At 42.6% G+C, this 20,118-nt stretch overlaps 1 protein-coding gene across 3 annotated transcripts in view; it reads left to right on the forward strand.

Annotated features, from left to right (window-relative positions):
• The first annotated feature begins 594 nt into the window (after positions 1 to 594).
• Positions 595 to 20,118, forward strand: part of SLC8A3 (solute carrier family 8 member A3) — a 123,012-nt gene continuing 103,488 nt past the window's right edge. For all 3 annotated transcript variants that reach the window (XM_033146757.1, XM_033146767.1, XM_033146775.1), the window contains exon 1: positions 595 to 2,420. In XM_033146757.1, coding sequence (XP_033002648.1) covers positions 652 to 2,420 — 1,769 coding nt within the window. In that variant the 5' untranslated portion in view covers positions 595 to 651. The remainder of the gene's footprint in view (positions 2,421 to 20,118) is intronic.

Here is a 20,118-nt window from a genome sequence, read left to right on the forward strand (position 1 = left end):
AATTCAGAACAGCGATTGACAAGTGATATAGAGAAATCTGAGAACTCTCACAAACACATGTGGAAAAATCCTCAAATAGCTTCAAAATAAATCAGGAAGTTTATTTCTTTGGCAGGAAAGAAGTAGTATTCCCTGTGTGCCCCCATGGAAGTGGCAGATTTGCATCCAGTCCTATACAGACTTACCTAGGAGTAAGTCTCACTGAACTTAATAGATATGGATAGGATTGGGTTGCACATAGCTGCAATTTTTTCACCTCCATCTGCATTGTGGAAGGACTGACCCTTGCGGTAGAGTTTCCTTGATAATAATTGTGTTTTTGTTTAGAAACTGTTTTCATCCAGAGACTGGTATCTAAATTAACTATACTGTTAGTCACTGTGGGATCTGTGTAAACATTTGGCCTCTGAATTTTTTGCTCATCAGTGTACAATTTTGCCTGCACTGCATAAACACCATATTGTTGCTGTTTCCATGTGTACTTAATAAGTAGATGTGACTTGAGGTAAATAACAGTGAAACACTTTGTTTATGTACGAAACAGCTTTCTTTTGTTTTCTTCCATCTCATACTTCTCATTCTTTTCTGTTGCAGGTTCTTAACCTGGAAAGAAGACGGTTGCCTCTGTACAGTAGAAGCTAAATCTTGTGTATGGCGTGGTTAAGGTTGCAACCTGTCAGCTCAGCCTTCCTCCGTTTTGGGCTCATTACTTTTGTCCTTTTTTTACATGGTCTGCAGGTGGACGCTGGCCTGGGGGCAGATCCAGCCAGCATAGGACAAAACACTTCATGCTCAGGTTCCTCGGTGTGCAAGGAGGGTGTTATCTTGCCAATATGGTACCCAGAAAACCCATCTCTGGGGGACAAAATTGCCAGGGTTATTGTTTACTTTGTGGCGCTGATCTATATGTTCCTCGGAGTCTCTATCATTGCCGATCGCTTCATGGCGTCCATAGAGGTCATTACTTCGCAAGAGAAAGAGGTTACCATCAGGAAACCCAATGGAGAAACCACCACCACCACCATCCGAGTTTGGAATGAAACTGTTTCCAATTTGACCCTCATGGCTCTTGGTTCCTCTGCTCCTGAGATCCTCCTATCATTGATAGAGGTCTGTGGCCATGGATTCATTGCTGGCGAACTGGGACCTTCAACCATAGTTGGCAGTGCAGCTTTCAATATGTTTATTATCATAGCCATCTGTGTCTATGTCATTCCTGATGGTGAGGTGAGGAAGATAAAGCATTTGAGGGTCTTCTTTGTCACTGCGGCTTGGAGCATCTTCGCCTATATCTGGTTGTACATGATCCTTGCGGTTTTCTCCCCAGGCGTGGTCCAGGTATGGGAAGGCCTCCTCACTCTGTTCTTCTTCCCTGTTTGTGTCCTCCTGGCTTGGATAGCAGACAGAAGGATGTTCTTCTACAAGTATATGCACAAAAAGTACCGTACTGACAAGCACAGAGGTATTATCATTGAGACTGAGGGGGAGCACCCCAAAGGGATTGAAATGGACGGTAAGATGATGAACTCTCACTTTCTGGATGGAAACCTAGTGCCTATGGAGGGGAAAGAGGTGGACGAGTCTCGCAAAGAGATGATCCGGATACTCAAGGATCTGAAGCAAAAACACCCAGAGAAAGACTTAGACCAGCTGGTGGAAATGGCCAATTACTATGCCTTATCTCATCAGCAAAAGAGCAGAGCATTCTATCGGATTCAGGCCACCAGGATGATGACTGGAGCAGGAAATATCCTTAAAAAGCATGCAGCTGAGCAAGCCAAGAGGAGTGCTAGCTTGCATGAGGTACGGCCAGAGGAACCAGAGGACTTTATCTCAAAAATTTGTTTTGATCCTTGCTCCTACCAGTGTCTGGAGAACTGTGGTGCTGTCCTCCTAACCGTTGTTCGGAAAGGAGGAGACATATCCAAGACAATCTATGTGGACTATAAAACGGAGGATGGCTCTGCCAATGCGGGGGCTGACTATGAGTTTACAGAAGGGACAGTTGTCTTGAAGTCAGGGGAGACCCAGAAAGAGTTCTCTATAGGGATAATTGATGATGACATCTTTGAGGAAGATGAGCATTTCTTCGTGCGCCTCAGCAACCTGCGGGTGGTTGAGACAGACGAACCTCCCCCGGAGCTCAATAATTTGCCATATCCCAAGGCCATGCTGACCTCTCCTTATGTGGCTACTGTGACTATCTTAGATGATGACCATGCGGGCATCTTCACCTTTGAGTGTGACGTGATACATGTCAGTGAGAGCATTGGGGTAATGGAGGTGAAAGTCCTTAGGACATCTGGTGCCCGAGGTACAGTCATAGTCCCTTTTAGAACAGTAGAAGGAACAGCAAAAGGAGGCGGAGAGGACTTTGAAGATGCTTATGGGGAGCTGGAGTTCAAGAACGATGAAACTGTGTAAGTACCTCACTTTAATTTCTTCAGAGGACAGCTATTTAATTAACTCCAGAATTTTCTTCCATCGCAGGTAAACAAGGGCAACATGTAATGGACTGTCCTCTCTCCCTTCCCTCTAGTCTTCATACTTATCTCCCCCCCAGGCAAGAACCCTACAGCAGGATCTGGGCTTTTCTGCTCTCCTCCTAGGAATGAATAAATAGGGCTGCATTTTTCTTTAATGGCCTAATGGGAATACCTTTCAAACTTTACTCGAGTATTGTTAAAATTATGACAAGATTAAATTCCAAAATAAAGTTGGGGTCTTGGTCTAGAGGAATATTGCCCAAGTTAATTGTCATTGACACATGCTATTATCAGATTGAATGAGTTATGGCTGTAGGACTAGATCCTTGGTCATCATACCCTGAAACTATCTTACTGGTTCATCTAATCAGTTACAAGATTCAGGTAGGTAGCCGTGTTGGTCTGACGCAGTTGAAATAAATAAATAAAATTTAAAAATTTCCAGTAGCACCTTAGAGACCAACTAGGTTTGTTCTGGGTATAAGCTTTTGTGTGCCTGCACACTTCTTCAGATACAATTTTTTTTTATCTAATCAGTTACTTTCTCCTCTGCTTCTTTCCAGCCCACAAATTAATCACTACCCCCCCCAAATACTGATAGTTCAGTTTGAGTCTGAGTAACACATTGGTTGCTTTAAGAGAGAGATAAAAGCTTCTAATTAGGTTTTAAGAAATATGGTAGGAAACCCAAGCTGTTTTCACATGCTCCTCTGCAAATAAAATTCCTTTACGTACCAAGGGATTTTTACCATCTTTGATGATGCACATTGCAATTATTCCTGGGAACAAAATCTTCTGTTAGCCAAGTCTACAGCAATGCATATTCCCCTATTAAGATTTGGTAGCATGAGCACCTCTGATCTACAGTTTAAATTAGATAAAGTTGGAAGGCGGAAGAATCTGTAAGATGCCTTCAGTGGAATCATCTCTTTTAGCTTGAAGCTTAGAACAGACACAGCTTTATTAATCACACATTTAATTTGTTATACCTTCCTCTTTATAAAATACATGTTAAGTCAACCTCTCTAGTAGATCTGTTATGCTGCTCTACTTTCCCTGCCTCTGTTGATTCCTCTGTCACTGTGAGGGTTTGTTAGTGAATGCAAGAGGAACAGACCATACTGAGCTAGGTGCTCCAATGGTCTGACTTGGTCTCAGGAAGCTTCCTATGTTCCCCTGGGCAGAGGCATTTTGCTCTTTCACTCGCAATCATATAATTGCATTTTCTGTGAATGTCCAGTCACATCGCAGCAAAACGCACTATACATGTTAACATTTTCATGCTTAATTAATAGTTCTCTAATTTCCCATTATGGAGAAAGACGATCCTTCAGGAGGAGATTCTGGATGCTGTGCCAGATTTAAAAAAAAAAAAGGCAAATGGTAACCTGTCATATGCAACCTAAAGACCATCTCTATTTACAAGAAAAGAGTGGTAAAGTGAAACAGCTACAACTGCAAGTCGTTTTCCTTTAGAAATCTAACTTGCTCTTTTCCATGTTAGCACTAGGTTAGCTACATTCACAAATGCCCCCCCCCAAAAAAAATTGATCTCAATTAAGTAGGTATACAGAAAAAAAATTAAGAGTCAGGAAATGGAGTTTGCTCTGTCCTGGAGATATTGCCTGCCACTTAGGAGACAATGACCAGAGATGATTGCATGGGATGCTTCTCCTTAAGTGGCAAAAGTTTTTGTATCATTAAAATATTTAAAAAGAAAAGAAACCATCCTGAATCCTTAAAAATGTTTATCTTGGGCGGAATATGGGAATAAAAAGACCCCTGAATCAAACTTCAATTCTGTGGGAAGCAGATGGATCCTGCTGCCGGGTCTTGCTTATTGCTTCTGTAATTCCAGTATGGTCAAAGTTTCCTCACCCATATTTAGGGAGGTGGGTTGGGAGAAATTATTTCTCCATTGTTGGTGGATAGATGATCTTCTGTGTAACCCTCTTGCTGAAGAAGTGTGGAATCAAGGGGAGTTCTGATTTCTGTGACTCTGCAAGCAATCCAGATCCCACAACCCAGCTGTTCTACACAAGCGGGCTGGTACTGCCACCAGTGCCAACCCATTGATGGTGTGCAGCTTACATCACTGTTGCTCTGCCTCTGCAGGCTTCCTCTTAGTAAGCATGGAACTGAGTTCATGTTGGCCACACAGACTAGCATCTGTGTTGGCTTGTGTGGTGGTGGTGGTGGTGGACTCAGTGGTATCCTCCTGTCAGCAGTGTCTCCAAGCTCATTGCATGGGATGGGGCAAGTTGAGGTGGCAATGAGGTCAGAAGCTATGCACAGACCTGTGAGGTCTGCACCCTGGTGCTCCCCCCTCAAGCAGTCCCATCCACCATATTGGGTTGGGGCCTATGGAAGATCCACTAGCCTCATCCAACAGCTATAATTCTGCTGCCACCTGCTCTGCCCTATCAGCTTCAGAGCCGATTGGCAGGTAGCTGTGAGGTCTAGGAGAGCAGTCCTCACAGCCTCTACAGATCCTATGTACTTTATCCTTTCTCCACCCCCCATTTCCTATGCCACTGATCAGAGAATCCTGCCTTCTGGTGAGGACTGCTAGGCCACTGGAGAGCATCTAGGCCACTGGAAGCATTTCCCTCTGCTCCTGCTCCTTGTTGACGTGGGCCTCAGGCAGCCCTTCTCATATCCCTCTTATTCCATCCCCATCATTAGTCCAGGTTAATGCACTGAAGTGCCTTTTGGGAAAGTAGCATGCTCAAACACATTAGACCTTTGGATCTTCTTCTTCTTTTTTTTACGTAATCCATTTAATAGTTCAAGAGCCAATTCTGCAACATTGAATAGCTGCCACGTTGCCCCAAGTGATGCCGCAAAGGGCAAATGTGAGAACTACATAGATTCAGCAGGACTTGTGCTGTCACCGCGATGCCTGAGAACCTGCTAGATGAAGTTCCATTTTCTCCAGTAATTGATTTTAAAATTCAAGCCGCTGTTTTGGAGGGCACATACATCACGGCTTTCCAACATGGCAGATTTCCAAACACAGCAACTAGTATAGAAGAAGCACCCGTGAATTGGGCCGATTTATTTTTCTTCTCTTTTTAAATCATAGAATATGAGCAAAGATTTGGGGGTGAAAATCAAACTGGATGCCCCTTGTGGTCCCTTCCAACTCTACAATTCTATTATTTTTTAGCCCACTGGATGAAGTGACCACCATGAAAACTTTTCATCAAATCTGTGTACCAGTTCTATGCATGCTCTGTATTCAAACGGTCCCGTTTATAATTGGAGAGGAGCCTTTCAGAGATGATTTCTAAAGAGAGTAGAGTAATCCGCAGATATTTGATTCAGTACAGATGCCTGCCTACTTTAAGACATAACGTCATTGTGGTTTAGTAAGGGAATATGGTGGCAGATAAGTTCCCAGTTTTGAGAGGCTGCCATGACTTTAGAGCAAGGACAGTTAAGTCTGTATCTAATTCTTGATAGAGATGCCTAAGTAGAAGTTACATGGCTTCACTGCTTTGTGCCTCTGAAACCTACAGGTGTATATTTTAAAGAATTTCATAATTACAGACAGCATTGTCTAGCAGGGTGTTTGTAACTTCTGAAAGTTGACAATACTAGATGCTTTCTCTCCATTCACTGCCTTACACCCTTGCTACTTATTTGCTGCTGCCGACCTCCCAACTTCCCATCAGATTCTAACTTATAGGGATTGTGGGCCACCCATTGTTGGCCGAGCTATTTAAGAATCATCTCTCATGTTTCTCTTGGGAATTCTCTGATTACCACAGTCAGTGCCCTGGAATTAATAATGTTAAGAAGATACATTTCCCTCTTATGAGTTTACTGACATACCAAGTATAAATTGCAGCTTCTGTAACTTTTTGTAAGCAGGCTGAGGTCTGCTTCCCGTAGCCAGTATTTCTCCTCTATATTTTTTTTTGTTTCACAAAACAAACCTTTTCAATTAATTAGTTCCAGAGAGGAGATTGCAATCATTTGAAGACAAGCCATTTAAATAATGCATCCGAAATATTGAGATACTTGCATGGTTTCATCAAGGAGTTTGTTTTGTGTTTATGAGGGACAGGATACATGCAGGTCCTAAATATCAGTGTCATGTACCCACATATATAAATGCTTGAAGGTTTGTATAATAGAGGCTCTACCATGGTGGAAGCTTTTTTGGGGTGTGGGGGTGGGTGGTAAATGTTGGATTTACTTTTAAGTCCTGCTCCTTGGATATGTGTCAAAGGTTGTAGATAAACTTTCCTTCTTTCAGGATTTAATAATCACTAAGAAAAATCTATTTGCCCTTTGACATGCAGTGCCTACATACTTATTGTATGAAACACTTCACTGTGAATATTGGCTGTGCATTGGCTGGCACGACTTGGGGAGATTATCCGTGGTGTTTTCATGTAGACTGGCTGAGGAGCAGTGTGTGTTGTGTGCAACTTTATAGAGATTAGGATCAGGTGATTGTGGTGGTGTTTCAGGAATGCATGAAATCAGTCTTCTGAAATGGGACACCCTGACAATTGCTCAAACAGGAGAAGCATTGGGTTGATCTTTACCCTCTTACAGCCTTTGCTGACAGGTGCTGATGGGGATTACATGCCAACTGTCCATGTGAAGGACAAATGGCGTCCTGTCAGGGGTGGGCGGGCAGAAGGGAATGGCATGTGAATGGATTTGTGTGACAACTTCAAATGAGGGAAACTCCCAGAGTCCCAAATCGCCCATAGCGAAATACATTGACAGTGAAGATACCGGTAATAGGTGAAGAGGATTCTTAGCAGCCCATGCTAGAAGGGCTGTAAGATTAATTCACAGGCCATGTGCTTACATAATCTTAGAGGGAACTTATTTATCCCAAAGTGGATTAAAAATGACCCCTTTCAGGGCAAACAACTAATTTATGATTGGTTTCAGAGTTCTGCTCACTGTGGTAAGGAAGTAACCTGTTATATCATGTGTCTTAGTGACATGGAACAGAAATGAGATCTATCCATCAATGTTTAGAAATGCAGGCAAAAAGTCGCTTCCCATCTGCTTTTGCTATACTGGTTCATTCATGGACTTGCCCATATTTCTTTATATACATAACTGTAGAGTGAACTTCAGCCTAGAGGTGATGGTGTTGCTTGATGACCTCATGGTTAGAAGAAGGTAAGGTTGGCCACTGTTGAAAAGGTGTCCTTGCCCCATTAAAAATAGATGTGTTGGGGTTAGAGTCCAGACCCAACCTTGTTCCTGCAGGTGGTGGAGCTGGCTTTCTATTTCACTGGATTTGCAGAGTGCATACTTTTTTTTGATCAGACAAAAAGTATCCATGTGATATGAGCCCTTCCATTCATTCAGGTCTGCAAAAGGCCTTTGTTTAGGATCCCTTTGCTACAAAGCTAGAAGGATTCAATTATTGGCCCTCCTTTACTGTGGCCGCACAGCCTAAATAAATCCATCTCAGCCATTCCCTCCAGATTTTGGAAGGAAAGATCCAGGTCTATTTTTATTTCACTGGCTTTCAATCAGATAAACACACAAACACAGAGAAATCTGCTGCTGGGAGGAAAATCCCTAAAATTCATTTATACTGTATAGAATTAGGCATTTCTACAGCCCCATTTACTATCACATGCATACGTGTGTGTGTGTGTGTGTGTGTGTGTGTTTGTGTCTGCCTGATCAAAGACTAAATAAATTTGAAAAGGTTATCTTGAGCTTCACCATCTTCTTTGAATGTGCTTTAGTAGACAAGTCCATATTCCTCAAGGCACTTAAATTATATTAACATGAATGGACCAATCTGAATCCTGTGAGCAGTTGCACCAAGCCAAACAAAGCATAGACTGAAGGTTATATATCCCAGTATTGTGCCTTTACACCAAATCTTGCATTTGATCTCAAGTGCTCCTTCCAGATGAGCCTGCACTAAGGGCTTGCGCTGCTTCAAAAGTGACGGGAAGGAGGCAGCAACAACTCTTTGTGCAGCATCCAAAAGAGTGTCCCAAGATGATATGGCAATGTCCTGAGATGGCAGAGCCTCATATGTGGGTTAAAACTGCCCAATGGATAGTGGTTAGCCCTTAGATTTTCACTTATCAAATATATTTCTGCCAGAATGAACTTTTGTTTCCAGTATGGATCGGAACGTCCAACACCCTTTCATTTTAGGTATTAAATAAGACTCGAGAAATATTAATGGGGAGCAAACCTGTTGATCTGGTTTCTCATCCAATATTGTCTGGGAATGATGCCTGATAGACGCCTTACATTTAATTCTCATCTTCAAAAGCTCCAGCAAAAAGGCCAGTACATATGTTAATACAGCCAGAAAATGTGCCAGAACCTCATATGCTGTGGTAGTACAAACACCGTCACTGTCATTAAATTATCCACCAACCGAGTATTGCACCCCTGAATGGGAAACGTGCCAGGACTTCCTGTTAGACTAATGTAAGGCCTCATGCTGCAGTGTTAACCCTAGTTTTACAAGGATTGGAATCCAAAAGTGCCCTTACAAATATGGAAAATGTTTATCCAAAGAGCTTGTGCAATCATGAGAACTGCTTTAGATCCTAAATATTATAGCATTATGCAAACCTTTGCACAACCTCTTGTGCAAGCTTTTGTGAAACTGTAGCTATTATTTGGATCCAACTCATAGTTACTGGTAGTATTATTGTTGGGGCATCTTTACCACTCTGGGGCAACTGGGAATCAACAGCCATCCTCTGCTGTTCCCCCTAAGCCCTGGGGCCCCCTAGACGACTTGCAGGTGCAGTGAGGGGCGCGATCCTGCCACCAGTGTTGAAATAAGATGCAGCAGCCAGGCCAGTTGGCTTCTGCATGTGGAACAAGTAGGGGAGCAATCTTGTTCTTTGCCTCAGGCAGCAAAATATATTTGGCTGCCCCTGACCTGGGGGTGCTTGCACCCTAAGTCTGCAAGAATGTGGTTTTTGTGTGCGAGGTGCATTTTCTCTTCACCAGCTTAGATAGCTGAATTTAGCATGTGCATTGAGTAGCAGTAGTTGCTTTCATATGTAGTAGTTTGGGTAGTACTAAAGAGGGCCTCCATGCTAAAGTCAAGGTTTTAGTCCAGAGCAAATGCATTTAGCACCATGGATAGCAGCGACAATGTTCTTTTGCTCCAAAGGTGACTTCATGGTTATAAGGATTGATGTGCCTCATGTAATCACTGTATTCATGGAATAAAATTATTTTTTGTTGCCGTGTTCTTAAGTGAGCTGACAGATAGGACAATGCCAGGATGTAAAGTCCCCCTAAGACTTTGAGGCTGGCTGAAAGTGTTCTAGCTTATTAAAGTGCAATAAGTCTTGCAACTGGTGTTGCCTCCCTATAAGCAGGTGAATAAAGAATTGGAGGCAGCCTCAGTAGGAATAAAGAAAACACAATACGAATGACAAAGGAAGGACTTTGGCCTTGCTCCTTCACCTTTAGATGTCAGGGAGGGGCAGTAGTCCTGCTGTCTCCCTGTCCTGCCCCATCAACAGAGTAGAGTAGAGATTCCCTAGCATTGAGGGAGGGTGTTGACCAGCTGGAGAGAAGAGGCTGGTCAGCTGGAGGGAAGGAGGAGCCAGAGGGGTGTTATGTACTGAGTTGAATAGGATCCAAAATGCAGCAGTCTGATTGGTCCTAGAACAATAGGATTCAGAATGCAGCAGTCTGATTGGTCCTAGAACAATAGGATCCAGAATTCAGCAGTCTGATTGGTCCGCAGGAGCCACCCAATCCAGCTCCAGGTGGAAGTGAATCCGCAACCCAATTGGCATACAGGAGTATCCCGGAATTAGCCAATCACGTGGGGCCCATTGTGTAAATAGTGTATATAAAGCAGACGTTTTGTCGGAACTGCATTCCTCACTACTATGAGCTGAATAAAGAGCATGAAATTCACACTTTACTCCGAGTATATTTCAAGGAGCTTCAACCATTAGCAACAGACACTTGTCCCTCTAAATGTAAGGAGAAAGAGTCTCCCAAGACTGCCTTTAAAAGCTGGCTGGAAGGGCGTGACCATTTGTTGAGACGCCTTTGCAGCTTTTGTCTGCTGTTCTTGAACTCTTTCACCATGCCTTTGGAATCTGTATCCGTAGCCTGACCTGTGCCATTGTAAACCTTGAATAAAGCTTTCTTACTTTCCCGTACATAAGAGCCTTTTTTTTTGTAGCGTTTGGGGTGGGAGCCTTGAGACAGAGGAGGCTATTTTCTTAGTGTAAAACAAACTCGGCACAGCCAGTTTGATTACAGGAGAACCTCGTTTTCAATTGAAGGCATGGTGGAAAATATCAGGTAGCAGGTATGTAATTAACTGTACATGTAGTTTAGTCATTTAAACTTCTCATCCAATATTTGCAGACAGAATATATAATCTTTGTTCCTGGGTGAAAATAGCACCTCCAGTAGTGTCATGCTTTCTGACACAATCGCGGATGGAGGAGAAAGGGGAGTAGGAGAGAGCTGTGCAAAAATAGCTATAGGCTTGCTCATATCTCAGATTTAAGCAGGGGCAAGCAAGCTGAGGATATGGGAGGGAAGTCTGTGAATTTTAAGATTGCTAACTAAAAAACCACAACAACTGACATGTTTATAACAAATGACTTCATGAGGTAAAGTCACACTCCCCGGAGGGTACTTCTAATTTAATTACGGGGTGTGTCTCTATCTTGTTCTGGGCAATAGAATGGCTCAGCTTCCTTTAACCACTGCCCAGAATGCTTGTGAGACACCCTATAATTCAATTAGAAGTACCCTCCAGGGAGCATATAATTATATCCTATCAGTGAAACCTAATGACAAGCGCTTCATATCACATGGTGAGTAACTCTATCCTGCTGCCCAGAACCTTTCACCGGTAAAGAACTAATCTGCTTAGCGCAGATTGAACTCGGTGGTGTGCAGCACTTACCCAAATGCTTCTGAAAGGAATCCCTGCCAGCGGAATAAACCTGTTAAAGGCGCGTGCTTGCAGTCCGTTGGGCTGGCCACCTCCTGGTTCCCAAGCGGCAGGGTCATTTATCTTTCAGATGTTACAGAAAACAATCTGGAGAGCGATTCTAAACTCACTGGGCTTCCGGGAAGTGGCATGAGTGCTGCTCTGGCAGTAGAGAAAGAGAAACACTGGTAGGATGACAATGGATGCTGCCCAAAGTCCACTGGCCTGGTCACAGAAGTTGCATGGTCATAGGTATCCTGCCTGTGATGTTCTGCTGGCAGGGGAGAGGGGAACTGGGCATGCTGGGAGGTATGGCGGGGTGACAGGGCAAGGGGTGGAAATGCCACAACCTGAACCCCTTTGCTTCTCCGATAAGTGCCAGGAACCAGTTCAACTCTCTGCCAGCCCTGGAACCAGTGTAAGGAATTCCCTCCCATTGCAAAGTGTAATGTGAAGAAATTCCTCCCCCATGCCCTACCTATGTTGAAATGGCAGGGCGTAGGATGTGGCAGTTTTTTCACCGGTGAATCTTTTCTCCCCATCACCCCACCCGGTCAATATACAGTAGGATTACATTATGGTAGCCATTGTTACATAAGACAACCAAAGATTTCCAGACATGGTAAAGGTTAAAGCTTTTGTGGATGAGTCAGAAAGCAGTGCTAAAAATGAAAACCAGACTGAAATATCTGTTCTTTATTAGTAACTTTACTGGTATTTATGCAACAAAAGAAGCTAAATCAGATACAAGTATGTATGAATTGTTCTAAAAGAAAAGGGTATTGCCGCAGTGTTGATTACAGGGAGGAATGGAAATGCCAAACATAGCTGAGTTAGCAGCTGTTGGAGCCATGTAAATATAACTTGTGCTGTAACTTGGAACAAGAAGTTTTGATCATTCCCTTGGAGGCCAAGGTATGGTAAGAGCAAATGGAAAGAGGATCGCTATTGCTAGAATTTGGGATAAGCATAGAGATGTGTTAGCCTTTTCTTTCTAGCTAATACAAGTCTATACATCACAAATATTTTAGCATGGGCAGAAGCACAGGTGATTTAAGTACATGGGAGAATTATGCCTTTATATTTGTATTTTTAAAAGAACATGAAAGTATTGCATTCCAATAAATAAGAGAAATCATGCAGTCTGGAAGTCTGAGCAACAAAGAGAAAGCATTATAGCATAAATTGCCATGGCCCAGAGTCCATTGGCCCATGGAAATATGTGTAAGTCTTCTTGTGCCTCAAGACTGTTATTTTGCTGCAACAGACTACCTCTGTTTAGACAGGTCATGAATTCAATAGTGAGACTGCAAAGAGCTGACCAAGAGAATAGAAAGATAGCTGGACTTCTTAGAGTAAACTTAAGAACTTCTAAACAAGCTCTCTCAAATACCTGTAATATATTGATGGGGGTTCATGATATATTAATAAATGGGAGGAATATCTAGAGCAGCCGGGTGAACTCCAGGTATTCTTGCACTGCAACTCCCATCCATAATCCCTGACTATTGGCTATCCTGGCTGGGACTGATGGGATTTGAGAATCAAAAGCATCAGAGGGTGCCAGGTTGGGGAAAGCTGATCTAGCAGTTCATAATCCCAGTATCTCAATGGTTGCATTTTTTGTTATATCTCTAAATGCAGCAGTGCTTGGACATTAAAAAAAAAAGGATTTGTACCAGTGGCATTATACATGTGCAAGAAAATTAAAAAGAGGTCTGGAAATTCTTCCGATGTAAGAATGTTGAAGGGTAAAAAGATCAACCAGACTATATGCATAAATATATTGTATAAAGATATGGCAATTTTGGAAAGATACTAAGGATCATTTATTGTTTTATTGAGCTTGATGAAATACAGTATTAGCCCTGAACACTGAGAGTTGATAGGTAATTTATTGGTAGCAACAAGGATGGATGTGTTGTGTGTGTGTGTGTGTGTGTGTGTGTGTGAAAATAAAACACCTCCCATTGGAGAAGCACTTGGCAAAATTTCATGCTGAACAAATTAACTTATCCTTTAAAATGAGAGGAGCAGAACCTGCCTCAGTTAGCTTGTTTGCGGGAAAGCGGTATAAATTTTGGATTAGAATTAAATATCAAGCAAATAGTAGTGTTACCAATGTTATAAGAATTTCCTTTTTGCTTATATATAAGGTAGTTCAGTTTTGTGGCATGATTTGTGGCTGGAAGGAGAAATCTAATAAACTTACAGAATATAAATAGTTGAAGGCAATGTGGAAGAAGTTGTGTTGCATTATTGGAATGGATTGGAACTCGTTTATTACATTTTACGTTTGACTTTTATTTGTACATTTTAATGAAAAAGAATAAAACTGTAATACAGGCACACACCAGCACCTTGATCTGTGCCAGAAGGAAACAAGGAACCAGTTCAGATGCTGAATTTGGGATGAATGTGGCCTACCCTGTTGGAAGACGGGCTGCTGCTTTCTGCACTGGGGAAGACCTTAAAATTACCATCAAGGGCAGCCCCACATTCAACACGTTACTGTAGTCTACTACAAAGGAATGAAAGAGATTCACTAGGTCTGCCCCAGACAACGCAGTTGCGGCCTTCTTGCTGGATTGAGTTGGCACAGAGAGCTCCGGGCCTCTGCAACCAGGGATAGAAAGAAATCCATGGATCCAGAGGCTTTTTTGTTAGGCATTTTAGGTGCAGAGATTCCGAGGGAGCAGAAATTATTATTCATGTACGCGATGACAGCAGCGAGGATACTACTGGCCCAGAGATGGAAAGAAGACAAAGTTCTAACCAGAGAGGAATGGCTGATGAAGATGATGGACTATGCCGAAATGGCGAGACTGACTGGGAAAATCAGAAACCAGGAAGAGAAGAATTTTAAGAAGGAATGGGAAAAATTTATAATGTATTTAGGAGAACATTGTAAACAACTAAAAACTTTGGCAGGATTTGAGTAATGCTTGTAATGTACAAAAAACTATGGAAAAATGGGCTATTTTTAAAAATTTTTAAAGAGAAAATAAGATAAGCAGATGGAAAAAAGAATGACAATGGTAACCATGGAAGGACGGAGAGAAGTCAAGGGATTCAGAGAATCCTAAATGAGGAGGTGAATGATACGTTTGAATTTAAATTTGTTATGTAAAAATTAATTTTAAAAAATTAAATAGAAGAAAGAAATCCATGGATGCTCAAAACCAGGAGTCAGCAACCTTTTTCAGCCGTGGGCTGGTCCACCATCCCTCAGACCATGTGGGGGCCCCAGACTATATTTTGGGGGGAGAAATGAACGAATTCCTGTTCCCCACAAATAACCTAGAGGTGCATTTTAAATAAAAGCACACATTCTACTCATGTAAAAACATGCTGATTCCGGGACTGTCTGCAGGCCGGATTTAGAAGGCGATTGGGCCACATCCGGCCCACGGGCCTTAGGTTGCCTACCCCTGCTCAAAACCATTTTCTCACAGCAGCTCACTTCAATGGTTATGTTTTTAGCATGTTCTCATATAATGCATTCATAAAATAGAATGTTTCATATACCACCAAAACAGTTGTTTTTAAAAGATACATTTGATGTGCTGCAGAGATTTCCCAAATGACTGCAGATCTTTATATTGTTTTCCCATGTGGGAAACCAGTTCTCCCCAAGACAGTGTGTGAAATGGTCCAAAGTAAGCCCCTTAAGATGTGCTAATCTCTTCTGTATGCGATAGATGGAATCGTGTATTCGTTTGTCATTTCCAAATGCTTCCCTTCCCAGCATGTCTCAAATGTCTATTATCCTGTGGGTCCATTGCTCTAATGACTAGGAAGACGGTGTTTGTTCTTTCATCCTTTGCAATTCTCTCCCAGCTGAAAAGGTATCACAGGAATGAATGTAGCTGCCACAGTTTGTAATGAATATGTTACCATTACTGTCCTAGTCCTGAAATTCAGCATATGCCTTTAAATAATTTTAATCTGAGGGAGGTGGATGTCATCTGATTGTTATCTTTAAAAATAAGAAGAAAAAAATAGAAAGATAATGGAGACAGTTTTTGTGAAAAAGATGAGCAACCTACAAACAGGGAGGGAGGGCGGGAGATTGAGGAAGCGAGCCGAAGAGGAAGCCCTCCGGCTCACGCCCCTGCTTAAATGGGTCCCGGACACGCCCCCCCCCGGCTGATGATGCAGCCAGGAATCCTCCGGGCCGCGTGGAATGCCGCCCCCACCCCCGGAGGAGAGTGGGTGGCCACACGGTCCACCACAACTCCTCCCCACAGGTAAGTGGAGCGGACTTATCTGTCCATCCATCCATCCAAACATGTTAACAGAGTAAGCGTGGGTTACTTGTGCTTTGGAACCACTCAGGGTCTGTTCCCAATCTCGTTCCAGGTACAATCTAAGGGCTAAGTAATAAGGGAACATCTCATAGTTAAAAGACTCAAATTCCCACTTGGTTTTTCCAAATTTGAGAATGCAATTAAATCTGAAATTTGTTTTCTTGCATCTAATAGATACAAAATAGTCATTTATTATTCGTTGTCATTCTTTTAAATGATGCAATTAAAAAAAAAAAAAGTTTTACTGAGCAGGCATCTGCAACCCGCTGAGGCCACCCTATGTATAAAAAGGGGGGAAAGCTCATGTTGGATTCTCATTGGTGCCATGTCTTGAGTTGGGCCGCCTCTCATCACTGTATCACCTGGAATTTAGAAGCTCTTGCCATTGCCCTTGAGTAGCACCTAAAATAATACAAATTTGAAGTTTGTTATCTATTTAGGGATGCTTTGCATCTCATGTACCGTTTTCTTAAAAAAAAGAAAGGTGTGGTTTGAAACTAAAACAACGACAGCATGGTGCCATCACAGAATCTCTCCAGTGCCAGTTTCTACCACCTCCTTTGGCACAGGGCAGGCATTGCTGCTGTGTTTTCATTTATTGTTTGCGCTGCCAGTTTTTGCTTAAGGGAGCAGTTTCCTCCTCCTTCTCACATGCTTCCCACATGCTCACTTCACCTCCCTTAGCGCTTGCTATTAATTAGGCCCTTGATCCATCAAGCGGTAATTGTCAAGGGTTTAAATAGAAAAGAGGAAGGGAAGGGGGGGAGGAGAAAACTACTGCTTCACAAGCAGAAAATCTACCCACTCCAAATGGGGTCTGCCGCTCACACATATCTTAATATTTGGTTAGATGGCTGGGGAGGAGTTCAGAGGGTGTTGGTGCACAGTGAGGCAGAAGACTTATCACAGTTGCAATTCCCTTTGTCTAGCGGAAGTGTGTGTGTGTGTGTGTGTGTGTGTTTTAGCAGTTTGCTTTTCTTAGCAGCAACATGTACAGAAACTGATTAAAAACATGCACAGAAATTGCCAATGTGTCATGTTTGGCAGCCACAAACAATGCCCTGTCTGCATGCCTTCAGTAGGCTACATGCTTAGATGTTTCTATTTTGCCTTTCCTGGGGGTGTGTGAGAGAGATGGGGGACGAAGAACAGCAAACAGATGAAAGAGGGTATTACTCTTTTCCTCTGACAGTGTCTACACTGGGGCAGGGGGCAGTGGTTGAATGGCAGACGGTCACTGCCAGATAATAATCTGCCTTTGACCTGGGCTGCTTAAAGGGAACAATGAGCATTATTAATATGATAATAGATAATATGAGCACATCTATCTGTCTCCATAAAAGCCAGTTTCCAAAGTAGCAGAATTCTAGCATCAAAGTGAAATGTGATTAAGCGTCAGGCTATATCTTACACAGGGAGTTCTGTGATAAATTGACCTACACACACGCGCGCGTGTGGTGTGTGTGGTAATTTGGAGTTGTTGTGTTTCAATCCTTTCCTTTGTGTCATTTTCTTGCTGTTAGGTGCCTATATCATGCCTGTGCATTTTAAACTGTCTACGCTCCAGGGTGTACCAGTAGTTAGGCAAAAAATGTCACCTTTCTTAGATACGGGTGTTACCAGAGGCATGGGGCAGATTTAACCCCCACCCAATTGGTGATCCTCAAGTGCACCCCTTCCGCCCATGCAAGTGAGTGTCTATCATTTATCCAAGGGGGAAATGTTAAGTGCTGCCTGGAGGCAGTGTTGCACTGGGGGAACAACACCAGCATCTCTGACAACACATGACCAACCTGCTATCAACAGAGGCTCAAATGGGGAGTTGTGTACAAGCCCTCCTTCCAACTCTCATCCTGCCTGTCATAATTATGGGCATTTGTCTATTTAGATAAATAGCAAGCTCATTAGCACTTGTTAGGATTCCTGTGTGGCTAACTTACTGAAACAGCCGTAGTCCATTCTTAAGGAGAGAAAGTAAATGAGCTTTGAAAAATTGGTTTTGTGAAGAAAAAAATGTGAGGTGCTCAGTTTGAAAGTGTGACGAGTTCAGCTGTCTAGCCTGCATTGCTGGCTATGATCAAGGGGTCTTGAGAGCTTTGGTTTGTTTCAACGACTCTACGTAATCATGTTTTTTTTTTTTTTTTTTTTTTAAAAAAGCAGGATAGACGGTCTTAGGGTTGGTCCCAATGATGCTCCAGTTATCGCAGGCTATGGAACATTTACCCCCTTCCTGAAAGCAGTGATCTTTGAACATTGTAAAGCAGCTACCTCACACCACCTTTGATTACCCACAGTGCACTGGGGCTCATACTCTGCTAGGAAATGATGCAGATCTAAATGTCAGCGATTGCTTCAAGGCTGCTTGAGGGATGTGGTTTCTTAGCAGAGTTCTGTCGTTTAAAGCATCAACCTCAAGCTAACCTCTCTGCAGCTGTGGAACTATTTAGTATTTATCCCCAGCCCTTCTCTGTTTTTTCATGAAGGATATGGCCCTCTCTCTCTATCCCTCTCTTGCAGACAAACATGTATACAAAAAAGAGAGATAATACATTTCCTCCATTTCTCTTCTAAATAGGATTTTGCATTTCATTGTGCATCTTCTCCTATTTTAAAAATTCAATTCCACAAGGCATGCATGATGGTTTTTGAGAACTTGTGTGTGCGCTGTCAGACCTTCTAGATTGGTAGCTTTGAAAAGTCAAGTCCTCTAACTTATGCACAGCAGAATATATATGGCAATAAAAACATTTCCCCTTCCCCTTTAGCAGCTGTCTGTAAAGGAGTAGCACCCTTTCCCTGCCTGCTCATTCTGCTGTTCTATACATTTCATTCCTGTGTCCATTCACATCAACCATCCCCTATGAGATTTTTTTTTTCATGCTAACCACTGTTTTGAGGTTTTTTTTCCCCTACAATCAAGCAACATATAATTTTTATGAAATAAATTTACTGGGAGGGATAGCTAATGCCTCAGAAGACAGAATCAGAATTCAAAATGACCTTAACAGATTGGACAACTGGGCCCAAACTAACAATATGAATTTCAGTAGCGACAAATGTAAGGTTCTGCACTCAGGCAGGAAGAACCAGCTGCACAAATATAAGATGGGAGGCACCTCGTTTAATAGCAGTACACGTGAAGACGATCTATGGGTCTTGGTGGACCACAAGCTTAACATGAGTCAACAGCAAAAAAAAAAAGTAATGCAATTCTAGGCTGCACTAACAGCCTTAAAGACTTACATTGGCTCCCAGTACGTTTCCGAGCACAATAAAGTGTTGGTGCTGGCCTTTAAAGCCCTAAATGGCTTTGGACCAGTATACCTGAAGGTGCATCTCCACCCCATCATTCAGCCCAGATACCGAGGTCCAGCACCAAGGGCCTTATGGTGGTTCCCTCACTGCGAGTAGTGAGGTTACAGGGAACCAGGCAGAGGGCCTTCTTGGTAGTGGCACCCACCCTGTGGAACGCCCTCCCATCAGATGTCAAGGACTTTTAGAAGATATCTGAAGGCAGCCCTGTTTAGGGAAGTTTTTAATGTTCAAAGTTTTATTCTTTTTTTAGTGTTCTATTGGAAGCCACCCAGAGTGGCTGGGGAAACCCAGCCAGATGGGCAGGGTATAAATAATAAAATTATTATTATTATTATTATTATTATTATTATTATTATTAGTAGTAGTAGTAGTAGTACAGTGACCAGATCAAGAGAAGTAATAGTTCTGCTCTATTCTGCCTTGCTCAGACCACACCTGGAGTACTGTGTCCAGTTCTGGGTGCCACCATTTAAGAAGGCTATTGAAAAGCTGGAATGTGTGCAGAGGAGGGCAACCAAGATGATCAAAGGTCTGGAAAACAAGCTTTATGAGGAACGATTGAGGGAGCTGCATATGTTTAGCCTGAAAAAGAGGAGACTGAGAGGAGATATGATAGCCATCTTCAAGTATCTCAAGGGCTGTCACATGGAAGATAGAGCAAGCATTTCCCCCTCTGCTCTGGAGTGTAGGGCTCAAACCCATGGTTTTTAAGTTACAAGAAAAGAGATTCTGACATCAGAAAGAGCTTCTGATAGTGAGAACTGTTTGACAGTGGAATATACTCCCTTGGAACTTTATGGACTTTCCTTCCTTGAAGGTTTTTAAGCAGAGGTTGGGTGGCCATCTGTCATGGATGCTTTGATTGAAATACCTGCATTGCAGGGGGTTGAACTAGATGATCCTTGGGATCCCTTTCAACTATACAATTCTATGACTCTGTGATAAAGAAAATAAATTCAGGACTGGCCAGTATTTGGTAAATCATTAGGTCTGGACAGAACCATGGATGATCCCACCAAATGCGGTGTCTACAAAACTCTTTGTATGTATTTTTACCCACTCAAAA

This window comes from Lacerta agilis, chromosome 1, assembly GCF_009819535.1.
Source record: "Lacerta agilis isolate rLacAgi1 chromosome 1, rLacAgi1.pri, whole genome shotgun sequence".
NCBI lineage: Eukaryota > Metazoa > Chordata > Lepidosauria > Squamata > Lacertidae > Lacerta > Lacerta agilis.